Source organism: Mchenga conophoros, linkage group LG3 (assembly GCF_057382185.1).
Source record: "Mchenga conophoros isolate Kocher_MC1m ecotype Shallow Benthic linkage group LG3, M_conophoros_male_GT1.1, whole genome shotgun sequence".
Lineage (NCBI taxonomy): Eukaryota > Metazoa > Chordata > Actinopteri > Cichliformes > Cichlidae > Mchenga > Mchenga conophoros.
The window spans coordinates 42,173,771-42,189,561 of record NC_140528.1 but is presented as its reverse complement, the minus strand read 5'-3'; the positions used below and the strand labels follow the sequence as shown (position 1 = coordinate 42,189,561).

The 15,791-nt window shown below is 38.1% G+C and overlaps 1 protein-coding gene across 3 annotated transcripts; it reads left to right on the top strand.

Annotated features, from left to right (window-relative positions):
- The first annotated feature begins 197 nt into the window (after positions 1-197).
- On the top strand, positions 198-14,679 carry LOC146578751 (outer mitochondrial transmembrane helix translocase-like). 3 transcript variants are annotated; one of them, XM_085268886.1, is made up of 12 exons: positions 198-295; positions 1,656-1,795; positions 3,352-3,490; positions 4,566-4,661; positions 4,818-4,938; positions 6,258-6,458; positions 7,565-7,671; positions 8,455-8,544; positions 9,054-9,104; positions 12,498-12,622; positions 12,929-13,053; positions 14,540-14,679. In XM_085268886.1, the coding sequence occupies exons 3-11, from the start codon at positions 3,368-3,370 to the stop codon at positions 13,050-13,052; spliced, it is 1,038 nt and encodes a 345-aa protein (XP_085125012.1). In that variant the 5' UTR covers positions 198-295; positions 1,656-1,795; positions 3,352-3,367; the 3' UTR covers position 13,053; positions 14,540-14,679. The 3 variants fall into 3 exon arrangements, with proteins under 3 accessions (XP_085125012.1, XP_085125013.1, XP_085125010.1); XM_085268884.1 differs by having other exon boundaries at positions 252-299; XM_085268887.1 differs by lacking the exon at positions 1,656-1,795 and having other exon boundaries at positions 249-299.
- Positions 14,680-15,791: the final 1,112 nt, after the last annotated feature.

Sequence of the window (15,791 nt, the reverse complement as noted above, 5' to 3'; positions counted from 1 at the left end):
TTGTCTGTTGTGCTTTGTATTTAGTTTCACTTTCCTCGTCTAGTTCCTTTGATTCGGTTTAGTTCCCTTGCTGTGTTTTCCCGCTGATAAACGAGCAAAAAAAGTAAACCAGCGAACAGCACGAAAGACAGTCTCCTCCTCTCACCACGAACAGCAAATAAGACGAAAGTTGGCGCTTCCCATGCAGTTTGGCACCACCGCAACTCAGCTGTGTCACCACGTGATTTCTCCTAAAACGATTTCTGCTGCTTTACTCTACCTGACTTGTTTGTTGCCCTCTTCGTGTTGTCCTTCTGTAGGTGAGATTTATTTTATTTTTTTATAAAACAGAATATATATTTAAATTTTGCTTGAAGAAGTGGTAGCCTATACATTATATTTTTTTATATTGATTCAGTATGTATGAGTATGTGGATAATGGATGCTTGTGTGGCGGGTTTATGAAGCGCAGGTACTCCGAGGTGTGATTCAAAACACACATGTCACGTTGGCTGATTTAAAGTTTTTGTGCGTTTGAGTTTTTTTTTTCAAAGTCCCTCCTGTCTCATATTCCTACTCACTTTGTTTGTGGATGAGGATAGATATGGACTTAGGAAAAGAGGGGAACCTGAGAACGACCTTACAGTTTGACTGACAGTTAGTTTGAACTAGGTCTTAGCTTTATGGAATATGTATTTGTAAAAGTTTAACTTTCAGAATAGCAATCTGTCTCTAACAGGGGATGAAATGTTATAAAAATCATTTGTGAATTTGTTGTTTGAAAATAATCGTTAATTACGTGAGGATCGTAAGGACTGAATCTCATGAAGATTTTCCCATAAGTCTGTCCAAATGTTGCATTTTTCCAGCTACAAATGAAGTGTTTCTTCAATCTTTGTTGTCCATTCACATAGTACGATATCGAAGGGCTTGTTATTGTAGTCTGTTACATCACATAACATGTGGGGCTAATATGCTTAAAGTGATCTCATTTGGTTACAGTAATGTCATGAAAACCTGCCATTGTGACAGCCCTAATCGAGCATAGGGTCAGCATAAAAACAGTCTTTTCTCCAGTAACTTCAGTCTTTAGCATGGAAGCCAAATCATGTTACATTCATCATGTTCACCTTCTTTTTAAGACAGTAAAAAAAAGGTCAACATGTTATTTCAGGACATTTTTAGATAAGAAAGCAGGACTCATGGTTCACCTTTCTATTCCTGCACAAATGATATTTTTAGAAACTGAAACTGGTTAACTAACTAAAAAGAAGGTTTCAATGGCACAAGTCAGACATTTAAAGATAATTTTGTTATTTATTTTTCTATTATTTTGTTTTAATGGGGTTCTGTATGGAGTAACATGACACTCATGTCAGTGGCACATAAGTTGATTCTGTTCATCTGGACGTAACGTTTTCTGTGGGAAAAACGTTTCGTCACTCATCCAAGTGACTTCTTCAGTCTGACCTCCCAGCCCATGTTCCTTCAGTGGGCTGGTTTCAGTCATTATGCAAATGTACTGTTTATAAGATTGGGGAAACCTGCAGTCAGCTGAGACTGAAGAAGTCACTGATGGATGGAACAGAATCAACTTTTGGAGATTTACTTACCTGGATGATTGAGCATGCATCAAGACGTTACAGTTTTTCTTAACTGCTTTGACCTGCCTACAGAGACTGGATCCCCTCAGTTTTCATCATCACAATCTGAGCAGAGCAGGAGCACGATATCGAAGGGCTGTTGTGTTTTTTTCTTCTTCTTCAAACGATGCCAAAGGAAAAATAGCAGCAACAAAGTGACAAAGACTATTACGGTAATTATTAAAATTACTCGCAACCATGAGCTACTCAGATGTTAGCATTCTGTAATGCCAGAGGTTTAAGTACTTAGTTACTGTATTTTAGGAGAATTTACAAGGACTTCTGGGATGATTTTCATCTCTTAACCCAATTTTGATCTCAGTTGTCATCCTGGTTAATTATGTTTCACTTTCTTTCGAATGTAGGAGGAAGAAGAGATATTTCATTTTATTATCGTCTGCTCATCTTCAACTTAACGGATTCAAGCTCATGATTAGAACCAAAAGTCAGACTGTTCAGTTAGCTTTGCACAAAAATAGCAGGCGATTTGAGGCAACTGTGACTTGGCGCTATTGTCGTGTTCAAATTTTTCAGAGGGAAATCAGGAGATTGTCTCTCTTTAAATAATTGAATCGAATAGAAATGCCCTCCAAGGAGTTAATATGTTAATTAGAGAATTAACTTAAGTTAATATTCAGTTAATATGAGATTCTTGTGAGTAAATTCTCATTATTTTTTAGGAACGATTGGTGGGGCTCACTTTAAACACTCAGTATGAGGAGAGAAGAGTTTTTGGTAATGTCCCCACAGTTTTGAGCCATCCGCTCAAAATCCGATCATCACTATCGATTACACACTTCTTCTGATTGTATCTCTCCTCCTAAAAATTAAAACTCCTTGTAGCATCTATCACAACCACAACAAGCACAAGATATGATTTTTCAATTAATGACATTTCCAGTAAATTGTGTGCCATAGACTTTCACATTTGTGCTACTCATTTAAATATTCTCCTCCTGAAAGGGAAACTCCTACAAAAGGATATGCAATTCGACCAGCCTCAAAAAGTCTCCTGTTCATAACTTGCTGTCACAAAACTGGAACTGTGTCTCTTTAGTAAATCTAAAAGCTTTTTAATATCAAAACAATTTAAATCTGGACCTAAACATTACTTTAAAATTCAAACCTTTCTAATAAAATATATTTTTCACAGGATATTCTCATTTTAGAAGTCACTGGAGTAAAGATATGGATTTGTAGTCCAAGTTTTGTATATTGTAAGTTCAACATATCCAACATTCAGCATCACATTGTTAGTGAAGTTCCAAATTTCAGAGCATTGCTCTTCTCTTTTCTTAGTATCAATCTTCCCATCAGCCTTTACATGACCTCAGTGACATTTCCATCAAGATCAAGGAAAAGAGGTTAGGAAGAGGAGATAAGAGGGAGGTTTGGAACGCAGCCAGTGTTTTGAAAAATTTGCACTTTGTCAGCTAAACACAGTGTCAAAATGTCAGTATCAAGTATCCCATCCCCAATTCTGAGCGAGCTTTAGATATTTTTGACTTTTTGCATTGTCTCAGTTTCTTCCTGAACTTTCTAAAACTAGATGATTGGGCATTTTTTAGACTTCTGTCCTTCATAAAACATTTGTATTCCGCACAGTAATAACAAGCAGTGAGTGAGAGAGTGTTGCGAGGTGGTGAGTTGTTATGCTCCTGCTGTTTGTATTCATCTTCTTGATAGCATTTTATACATTAATCCCTGTGTAAACCTGTTTGTGTCTCAGAATCTGTGACGTGACAATGGGACTGAGCTTTGTGCGAGCTGGAGGCATCGCTCTTTTTCTCGGCCTAGGCCAAGGTCTAGGCCAGGGTCTAGGCGTAGGCCTAGGCCTAAGCCTAGGCATCATATACCAGTTATACCAGGTAAGGAATCAGCAGGAGAAGCCTCACAGGCAGGTGGGAGGGGAATCAAGATTTATTGCAACAGGTTTTGTCTTCAGATGTTTGTTTTTTTTGTCTCACCTTAATGTGGATTAATTCTGATTCTTTCTCATGTTTAATCTCAGATTTGCTGATGTGCAGATATTACCTGATAATTTCAGAGAATATATTAATTTTGCCTTTCTTTTCATTTGTAAAGATAATGACATTTTTAGAATTATACTTTAAAAACATTTTGATTAATAACTATACAGAACAAGCTTTTGTGCAAACAAGAAAGAAGACAAGAGATTAATGATATAATTTTCCACAGTCAGCAGATGCACATAAAAATCAGTCTGAGCACAAACACCCAAACTGAATGGATTGAAGCTGCTCATAATCAGATCTGCTAGGCAGGTTTTACAGTAGGATGAACATTTCTAACAGGATGTAACCAAAAATCTGTAGGTTCCCGAAATCTGTTTCATCTCCTTTTCCTAACCTTTTTTCTTTCACCTCCATGAACGCATCAGATGTAAAGGAAGAGGGTAGGAGAATTTGTGAGGACGTAGGCAGTGAGTCCTGCACTGAGAGTCTGTCAGATTGATGCTATGACTGTAGTGATAACAGAATTTTCAGTTTACTGGCCGATCTACGTCCCTACCTTCACCTATGGTGACGAGCTTTGGATAGTGACCAAAAGAACGAAATTGCAGATAAAAGCAGCAACAATGAGCTTTCTCCGAAGGCTGGCTGGCCTCTCCATTAGAGATGGGGTGAGGAGTTCGGCCATCCGGGAGAAGCTTATTGCTTATTCTCGACTATAATTCTGTCTTTTCTTTATGGTCACATTTTAACTATCATCCTATAGACTATGGCACAACTGCTCTTTCAGTTACTTTTCTTTCCAAGCTTCTTAGATTGCCATGACCCAGATGACAGAGAACCTACACATACATCTTTCATCCTGAATATTTTATTTGAGGAAAATTGTCTCCTGCTGATGAGGACAGTATGATCCTGAGGTAGAGCACAGGCTGAGCCTTTGATTTGTTTCTGCTTTTGTGTTTTTCAGACAACGAGGACAGGTCAAAATAAATCTAAAAATGTTAAACTCTCTGTGTATGAACAGCGCATTGTCACTCACCGGGTTGACCCGCGGACTATGCAGGTAATGCCACTTTACATGTTGTTTAGACTGAAGCTGTAAATATAAACCACAAAGAACTGACAGCACCCAGTACTGACAGAAACAGGAAGTGTGGAGTTTATCTTCGTGCATCAGCACTTGCAGCCAATATCCATCCAGATTTCTTCCTGTGTGCAGATCACATGGAGGGATATCGCAGGTCTGGAGGAGGTGATCAACGAGCTCAAGGAGAAAATGATCTTCCCCGTTCAGAAAAGACATCTGTTCAGGAAATCCCGGCTGCTGCAGCCGCCCAAAGGTCAGCAATCGTTCACTTTTTTGTTGTTGTTCAGGATCCCCATTAGCCTCAGCCTTTGCCTTAATTATTCTTAGATAGGATAGAAAATTGCCTTAATCAGGATACCCACAGAAACTTTAATCAAAATCTACAAAGGATGCACAGCTTTTAACCATTACATTACATCTGTATTAGATATAATCGATCAACAATAACCATTTCTTGTTTGCTGTAATTTCTATTTTGATTATACTACCATTTAAATTTACTTTAGTCTGTTTGTAATTGGTTGATTCTCTGTATGCGTGTCAAGAGAAATGGAAGTGTTTGTCAATGTTTATTTAAGGCATACAGGTTGTGAATGAGTTTTTAGTTTCCGACAGAGTTTAATGCACCTTATGCTATTATAATAATACAAAGCAAAAAATTTGGTTTCCCATCTAAAAATCTCTGTTTTCTTCATTATTTGCTTGCTTATTATCCACCAGTCTACTGTTGTTTAGCGTTGTTGGCCGCTGTTTGTTTGTTGTTGCTTTTTTATTTAAATACCGACAAGAAAATCTCATTTATGCTATTCAATACTGAAGAAATGTAAACTTTTTAAAAATTATGCCAAATTGTAAAACTCTTATCTGTGTCTTCAATAAAACCTCTGTAAGTTTGGTCTGCTTCACCTCAGCAGCATCAGGTAATGATCATATGTGGATTCATGGTTTTCTTGAGTTTTTGTTCCATTGCAGAATATTTTTAAGGTTGTTTGTTATAAAAAGCAAGGCCAGGAAAATCTCCTTCATGTCTTTCTGTGTTTTATCCTCGCTTACTTTGACACAAAGGCTTATGCTGTGATTCTCACACCCCTGATGAAAACTCACAAGTGTCAGCTTTGTTCTTGTAGATATATTAAAAAAAAGATATTTCTTAAATCTATATATCTGTAACTTATTGTATTGTTAAATAGTCTAGTCTGTTACTGTCTTGGAGCAACTGCAACCCACATATTTTCCTTAGGGATTAATAAAGTATTCTGATTCTGATATGTACTAATAAATGATCAGAATTATAATATCTCTCACTGTCTGAGTCAACCTGAAATGAATTGAATCTAATCAAACTGAATCAGGAAATGGGATAAATCGGGACCTTGTGAATCGAAATCAAATCAGTCATAGAAATCAGAGCTGATACCCAGCCCTATGTGTCCACAGTGTGTGTGAGAGAGATGAGCTATTGCCATCGATGCGACATTTGAGTCCGTAGGCGAGCAACAAGCTGTTACTTTCATGGTAGTTTGATTTCTAGCAATCGGCAAAATAATACAAAATCCCACTGTCTTCACACAGGTGTGCTGCTGTATGGACCCCCAGGATGTGGTAAAACACTCATTGCCAAGGCGACAGCAAAAGAGGCGGGCTTTGCTTTCATCAACTTGAAGCCGAGCACGCTGACAGATAAATGGTACGGAGAGTCCCAGAAACTGACTGCTGCTGTGTTCTCACTGGCCTCCAAACTGGGCCCAACAATCATCTTCATCGACGAGATAGGTGAGAAAGACACACACACACATACAGTTTATCTCTCTCTGTTAAAGTGGAAATCATTTTGACAAATTAAGTTTGAAAAATAGTTTGTTTTTTTGTTAAACTGTGTGCTTTGCTTACAATGCCCACTTCATGTCATGAATCGACTGTGTAGTGCAGGAAGGAAAGGATCCAAATGCTGGCTCGTAAGCGGGATGTTAACTCAAAACAGCTTTAGTATATAAAGTTTTATTAGCTGAAATGAAAATAACCCGTCCTTCAAATCCAGGGAAATGAAGGACGTATTTGTCGGCTGCATTTGGAGCGGCCTTTGAATTGGGACAGGCTTCATCGCTGGCTGTGAAGTAATCAGCCTTCAAATGCGGCCTCAGGAGGATGTGGCCTAGGTTTTGGGACACAGCTACAGGGACAAAGGGCCTTCACAATAAAACAGGAAATAGAGGAACATGATGGAGAGGAGAGGCAGACGAGAGGGAGCGATGGGACATGAGCGAGAGGAGACATGACGGGGAAACATAGAATGGAACACAAGGAAGGAAACAAGTTGCTCCTAGAGAGGCTCACACAACATATATAAAGACAGACAGAGATGGAGAGCGGCACAGAGGGCAAAGACAAATAAATAAATAATATATAATGAAGGAGCTAAACAGAAAAACCTTGGCAATATAGGAATTAACTCAAGACTAACTAAAGAAACTTAACCATAAAGTATAACACAAAATAACACGAAAATACAAAAACACAAAACACTGGTTCAAATGAGCCAGGACCATGACACTGTAGGATTATACAATTTAATTGGGAAGGGAAAGAAAACAAAATTCACTTGACTACAACCTGCTAACATTTAGTGGCGATATTTTCCATGTACTACCTTAAAATTTAGCATTTTCTTAAACATAAATTAAACATATAAAGAAACTGATTCTGCTTTCAGTGAATTTGGTCTGCACAAACGGTTCAAAGAGAGACGTGAATGTATTTTAATATTTGGTCTTAACTGTATACATTTTGACAAATACCATAGAAGCAAAAAAAGAGGCAAAACATTTTTAAACAATGAAATCCTAACTGAGATGATAAAACTATTCTGTGTGTTTGAACAGACTCATTTCTGAGGAGTCGATCCAGCAGAGATCATGAAGTCACAGCTATGATGAAGGCTCAGTTTATGAGTTTGTGGGATGGACTCGAAACAGACCACCAGTGCCAGGTATAACTTAGTTTCAATATGGAGTCTTGAGAGATTCACTGAGCTGTGGATGTATTATGGAGAGGAATTCGTCTCAAAGGGTTGCAAATGCATACAGGGTGATCCACAATCATAAATTGATTCACAAATGTTTACAGAAATTTCTGTGTAACATTTGAGGACTCACTTCCATAGGCCATAAAGCAAAACTGTAGTTTTTAGCCATTTTTGCTCCTAGTTCAGTTAAATTTGCATCAACATTTTGCAGTCTCAGAATAAGATGTTTGCTTTCATGCCAACGGCGTGTACGAGTAAATGATTTGTGTTTTATGTTTACATCTTTTGAGAGAATCAATCCATTTACTTGCTCTTTAATCGTTTGCTCTTTTAACAGTTTGGAGGTTGTTAAAATAGTTTTGTGAGCTTTAAGCTGAGATTCTGCTAAAATACATTTATATTTAAACATTGATTTTAGGATTTAATGAATCAGTATTGGATTATTCAAATTAAAATCAATTATCCATCCATCTATTTGCTTCCACTTATCTTTTTCAGGGTTGCGGGGGGCTTTGGAGCCTATCCCAGATGTCAGCTGACTCCACACAGAAAGACCCTGACCTAAAATCGATTAGAATTGGGATTTTTTTTTAAAACCACCCCTATTTGCAACCCTTTTGAACCCAATTTCTCTCCATAATCTATGCAATATATGTGAATCCTGAACATAAACGATCAGATGATCAATAAAATGTTCTTCGAAGATTCGGTCTGTATGTAAATCTGATTAAAAGTGTACTTTGTCAGGTGATCATTATGGGAGCCACCAATCGTCCTGAGGACATAGACCCTGCCATCTTGAGGAGGATGCCCACCAAGATCCACATCAAACTGCCTGTATGTCCTTTTCAAAATAAGTCTGACTGTTTTTTAAAAACAAACAAACAAACAAACCAACAAACAAAAAGCATACTGAACGCAGCAGTGTACCCTCTGCATTGGTCGGTTTGCGTGCCGTGGCAACATCATCACACATTCATTTCTATTTATCCTGTTAAGGCACAGAGTGCTGATGTATTCTCCTGAATGGCAGGTGTCACTACTCAGATAATAACACCATATTAGAAGGAATGAAGCAGTGAAGACGTCAAACCTAAAGAAAAGCATCCCAAGAAGTCTTGTGTTTCTCTAATGATACATCATTAAAATGCAGCAAAAACTGACAAAGCTCTAACACTCATGTCTTCATCTGCGGTGGTGTGCTAGGTTGCAAAAACAGAGTGGTGCATGACCAGCCGAAGTGACACCGTAAAGGCGGCATGCACCAGCATATGAGACATAGTCTATGGCGCACACCACCGTGTGGTGAGGATAAAACTAGTCTGACAGTGTGTTTGTTTCTGCAGAACATTGAGCAGCGCAAGCAGATACTCAGACTGATCCTGGAGAATGAAACGGTAAGTTCACAGCAAAAGGGAAACAGTCATGTGACTGAGATATTAATCCTTATGATCTTACATTATTTTACCAACATGGTTCTTCTTCTGCTCTTTTAATGTAGTTAGTACATGAAGCCAAAGAAACATTAAATCCACAATAATAAAAATGAGTGAAGGAAAGGAAAGCTTTAGTGAAGGTTACAAATGATCTTCTTATGGCCTCTGACAGTGGACTCATGTCCGTGCTTGTCCTGCTAGACCTCAGTGCAGCGTTAGATACTGTCGACCATAATATCCTATTAGAGCGATTAGAAAATGCTGTAGGCATTACAGGTACCGTAATGTATCAGATCTATCTAAAAGACTCCAATTTGTTCATGTAAATGGAGAGCCCTCTTCACACACTGAGGTTAATTATGGAGTTCCACAGGGTTCAGTGCTAGGACCAATTCTGTTTACATTATACATGCTTCCCTTAGGCAGCATCATCAGAAGACATAGCATACATTTTCACTGCCATGCAGATGACACCCAGGTCTGTCTATCTATGAAGCGAGATAACACACACCAATTAGTTAAAACTGCTGGAATGTCTTAAAGACATAAAGACCTGGATGGCCTTTAATTTCCTGGCAGAGCCTTCAGTTTTCAGACCCCTTTTCTATTAAACCAACTTCCAGTTTGGATTCGGGAGACAGACACGATCTCTACTTTTAAGATTAGGCTTCAAACGTTTCTTTTTGCTAAAGCATATAGTTAGGGCTGGACCAGGTGACCCTGAATCCTCCCTTAGTTATGCTGCAGTAGGTGTAGGCTGCTGGGGGGTTCCCATGATACATTGAGTAATTCTTCTTCTTCTTCTCACTTAATATGAGAAAATAGGGGTGGGCCTAAAGTCAACACACCTGAATTAAATGAATTAGTTCATTACCAGGCCTCTGGAGAACTTCAAGACATGTTAAGGAGGTCATTTATCGATTTAAATCAGCTGTGTTAGATTAAGGACACATCTAAAACCTGCAGGACACTAGGGCTGTGTCCCAATTAAGAGACTGCACGCTTGAAGTACGCATTTTAAGTGCGGTTACGTCACCGCCACGCGACGACGGCTGTCCCAATTCGAAGTGTGCTTCAAATGCATACTCCAAATGCGCCGTCGATTTCCCCAAATATCAAGCGTGGTCCGGTGCACGCTTCGTGGTCCCATATATCCCACAATTCATAGCGCGGCGGTGGGTGTGGATAATTTTGCCGCAAAATACAGCAGAAGGGAGCGGCCGATGAGGTTGTTTTTTTTTCCAAACTTTATTGAAATCATAAAGCGAACAGTCAGTCATTCCAGTTCAGTTTGTACAGTAGACATACAAGGCAAATAAGAGTAACAATATACAGTACAATGAAATAAGAAGGATAAATAAATAAAGGAAAAAAAAAGAAAAAAAGAGGGGGAATGTGACAGACTTCATAACAACTTTGTACTTGAAAGTTGTGTCAGCTCAGTCGTTAAACATTTCTGAATGAATTTCAATCAATGATAAACCTTTTTTTATTGGAAGTCAATTTAAGAGAGTTTATGTAATATTCAATTTCAATCAAAAGCAAATTAAATGATGGGGTTGAGTTTTGAAATTTACATTTATGTATATGGAATTTCCCTAATAAGATGGAGCGGCCAAAGAGTGAACTGTCAAAAGTACTGAATATGACGTCACTTATTTATGTGCGAATGTGTAATAATTAAAGTCAGTCATATATATATGTATATATATATATATGTATATATATATATATGTATATATATATATATATATATATATATATATATATATATATATATATATATATATATATATATATATATATATACGTCACTTATTTATGTGCGAATGTGTAATAATTAAAGTCAGTCATATATATATATATATATATGACTGACTTTAATTATTACACATTCGCACATAAATAAGTGACGTATATATATATATATATATATATGCACAGAAATGAAGAAATGAAGAAATGAATATATATATATATGCACAGAAATGAAGCCCAACTATCATGTTTTACAGTCCCGTGGTCTCAGCCTCAGATACTCAACTAATCAAAGTGATGTCATGACAAAAATGAATTACCAACAAAACATTTTTCTCCTTCATTTCTGTCAAACAAAGCTGTATGTAACGTGTCTCGCGGTTAGTATCATGGTTGCTAGGCAACCTGAACAGCGCGACGAAGCGTATACCGTCCCATTTCACAAGCCTCTCACTTCCGCACTTCTCGTACTTATAATACGCACCGTACATAGTACGCGTAGTGCGCGTACTTCAAGCGTGCAGTCTCTTAATTGGGACACAGCCTAGGTCTACGGGCCTGAAGTTCTCTCACCTATGGTTTAATAGAAGACTCTACATTGAATCATTAGTTGTTATTAATCTTGGGCTCTCTTTTACAGCATGTCTTTGTCTTGTCTGGCGCTATATGAACGAAACGAAACTGAATTGAACTGGAAAAAAATGTTTTGAGAGAGGCAATGAGGGGGAAATGAGAAGGAGTCAGGAAATGTAAGGGAAAATGGACTAGAAAAGGGTATGACGGAGGAACGGGGTAAGGAACAAACAGTGGATGAGAACACTGGAAAAAGAAGCTAGGGAAAGAAGATGAATAACATGTAATATTAGTCTTTTATTTATCCAGGTAAAACTCTCAATTCGAAGAGAGACCTGGCATCATGGCAGCAAAAGTCAATAATACATGTACCACATAAAAATAAAAATAAAATACGATATCAAGTAAAAAACGTGTAAAAAAAACATACAATAACAGATGAATTAAGAGTGGCATTAAAAAATCACGCTGACTAAAAGAGTTGTTCTCTCTTTCTTTTACTGAAGGTAACCATTTCTGACAATTTCAGTTCCTTTTGCAGATTATTCCAGGAGACAGAGGCGGCGTATTTCAAAGCCTAACTCCTAATTGTGTTTTCATTTGTGGGACAATCAATTGTATAATATTGTGAGAACAAGGGCTGTATTGTTATGATTTTTACGCATATAAACACATAAATAAGAGGGAGAGATTTATAGATAAAGACCAACCAATGGGAAAGTCTGCAAATATAAGAGAAGGACATGTAGCAGCAGCATACACAGAACAATAATGTAGACGATTTCCATAACCCCTTTAGTTAGTGGGCTGGTGCATCCAGAAAAAGCAGCTCACCATAATCCAATAAAGGTAAAAAAGTTGCACGAATCAAGTGTTTCTCACCTGGAGGCACACACAGGATTGATTTCTAAACTTGGTTTTAGTTTCAACTTAGACACAAGCCTTTGAATGTGAGTTTTAAATGGTAAATTCTGATTTACAATGATACCTAGATTCATTGATAGATTGATTCTGCCTCTGTAGGTGGATCCACTGATTAACCTCAGCCACATCGCCAGGGAAACTGAGGGGTTCTCAGGAAGTGACCTCAAAGAGATTTGTCGTGAGGCAGCACTGCTGTGTGTCCGAGAAATCATGGATTCTGACACGTAGGTGTTTGGTATTTCCAGGTCAGAGTGGGTAGAGTGACAGGACGTTAAATGTTTTAAAATGATCAAAGTCAATATTTTGACAAATAGGTATTATCAATTACTAATAAAATAAATATTCTGATGATATTCACTTTTTCATGCTAATTAGGACAAATACAACACACCTGAAAATCATCTTTTTTTCCTTTTCACTCTCTCAGTGTGGAGGCATTTTTTATGATTGAACTGAGTCATGCAGAGCTGCTCTTATAAAGTTCAGAAGTTCACTTGTTGTTTGCTAAATGTCTGATTTCTTTCTCTCAGCCTTTCAGATGACTGCATCCGTCCAATTAGTCAGGATGACCTCCAGAAGGCCACAACAAAGATGAAGGAGTCCAAGAGTCTGGGTGGCATGACACTGGATGAGGCATTGTCATACTATTCATAATGTAATAACTGAAACAACACATAGAAATGAATAAATAAACAAGGGGAACCTAGACTATATAGCTGCTCTTGCAAAAGTAAAATGTGTTCGGAACCACAGCATTCAGATCCCAATTCTGATTCCAAAAGCTTCCAGACAGGAGAGGGTTTAAAAAAAAAAAGATTTTCTAGATATGGAGTGTGGCAGCCCTTTCCTTTCAGTGCCTAGCTAGTGTCATTCAACCTGACCTGCAAGTCTGGAAAATCAACCCAGTCAGCTCAAGAACTGGTTAGCAGAAATCTAATCATTGACACATGAACACAAATTGTAATGTTTTCCAGGTCAGTCAGCATGAATTTGTGAGCAATATATTTCAATAGGAAGAACGCACAGTGTGTACCTAACGTTTCTTGACTTTTGCTTAATACTGCATATATACTTATATATATAAATATATAAGATGGGGCGCACCATAATGGAGGGCCAGGAGTGACAAAATAAATAGTTAATTAAATGTTTCATTAATTAATTATAATTTGATTTAATTAATGACACATTTAATTAATTAATTAATTATTTAATTAATAAATTATTAACACATTTGACACTAATGACGTCAGACTTTAAGACCACATTGTTTTAGCTGAGAATGTAGTGGCGTAGTCTTCACATGTCAGGTTGTCAACAGTTTGTTTGCTCCGATGTTTTTAGCAATGTTGCTAGCTTCGCTAACAGTCAGCTGACAGAGTGTACCGAGCCCACAGCCCCAAATTTCCACCTGGTCACATGTCTGTGTTTCTGTGACATAAATAACGAGCTGACAATTTCCTCATGACACCGGCGATCAGCTCAACGACCCTCAGTTTACCTGCATACATCCTGTTCACCTATCAGCTGTTTAACACCTGCTGCTAATTCAGAAATCAAGGCCACGTTACCTGGTGACAGTCACAGTTTAACGTGGGCAGCTGCAGCTCGATATACTCTAATGTTGGTGCAATATTGTGCACAAAATATATAAATGTCATTTGTTTTCTGAGTGCAGAGCTGCTGGAGGTTGTGTTTCCTTCAGAGTGATTGATCAGGGTTAAAGATGACAAACAGGATTTAGAAGGAGGAGATGGACATTTAGAAAACTACAGAGCACTTTATAAGCGAAACCACTTTATCAGCGGCTGATGTCCAATCACCGGCACACAGGTTTAAAACCTCTGCTGAGTTTCAGCTCTCAGTGGTTAAACACTGGACTTTATTCACTCAGGTTATGTCTGTCAGGTCACGTTTACTTCACTGTTTTATTTACAACTGAGCAAATTTGTTTTTGCCCAGATTAAAGTTACGTTTCATAACTGCATAGTTTTACTGAAGTTTAATGTCTCACTGGAGCACATGCTAGACTGAACCATTTACTTTTCTTTATTATAACATGTTCATTTATGCTGGATTTCTTTTTAAACTGTGAATTTTGAATTTAAATTAACATTAAAAATCTTTTTTTTTTACACAAGGAGGAAAGAGAAAGTGCGATTCCACTGAGAGGATCAGCATCTGAACCAGCATGTTGATCATGAAGACTCCAGCCTGTACATAAATGATTAAATCATCTCTTTTTAATATTTATTCAACTGTATTCTAAGCATCAGCTGTCTGTTAGAATTTTTGGAGTTTACTCAAAAATAAAATCAGAGTAACATTTGATTTGTGTGGGGTGGATTTATTTATTTGGTCTTTGTGACGGAGTTACATCGCCCCAGCCGCAGATAGCTGATCGGGGCGCAGTGAGGGGGGGGGGGGGGGGGATTTGGAGCAGCATAGAGGGTGGCCAACTTATTTCCCCTTACCTTGTTAATAAAGTCGGTCGAGGAGACGCGCTGTGATCTCCAATGATGCGGGATGATGCAAGCCGATGGTATGGTGTTCCGGGGTTTAAATAATGGGTTCACGTGGGCTTGGACGGTCACGTGAACTGCATCCTTTGTTTGGATTGTTTTAATGTTTTGTGAAACATTGTAGGCTGATTGGAAGTGGCCTAAGAGTCTGTAAATAGATATGTGTGTTGTGAGACTACAGCAGGAAAGAAGCTGAGGGGGGACAGTGAGGATTAAAGTAATAATAAAGAAATGATTGTTACGTCTAGGGGGAGGGGCTACGGGATATAATAGACAGGTCATACGGGGTGGGAGAGAGAGTCCAGTGAGCTGTTACAAGGAGGGTAACATGCAGGCTGGGTCGGGTATACAGACGTTTTGTTGACACTGACCTAAGTCAATTCTATTTGCTGTAAATAATTTTCTGTGCACTGGGGAGGCCGGCTAAATAAATTATCCACACTAAAAGACCTTACCGACTACGCCTGTGTTTGTTGTCCGGGAGAGGGTTAAAAGAGGACCCCGCGACAGTCCTTTAATTGTAAAACACTTGCTACAGACTATGAAACACATCACAGACTTCTGGATCTTAAAAGAAAATTAATACTGCTCTTGAATGAGACTAGCAGAAACAGCATTAGTGAAGGTTACAAATGATCCTATGGCCATGACAGTGGACTCATCTCTGCTTGTCCTGATAGACAGTGCAGTGAACAATACTGTTGACCATAATATTTTATTAAAGTGATTACATGCTATAGGTATAACAGGTACTGTGCTGCAGTTGTTTATATTATTGTCTCGTATCAAATGGAAAAACCCTCTTTTCCACTTCATACGAGACCAATTGAACAATCAAACAATTGAATGTGACATGAGCTACGCTACATTA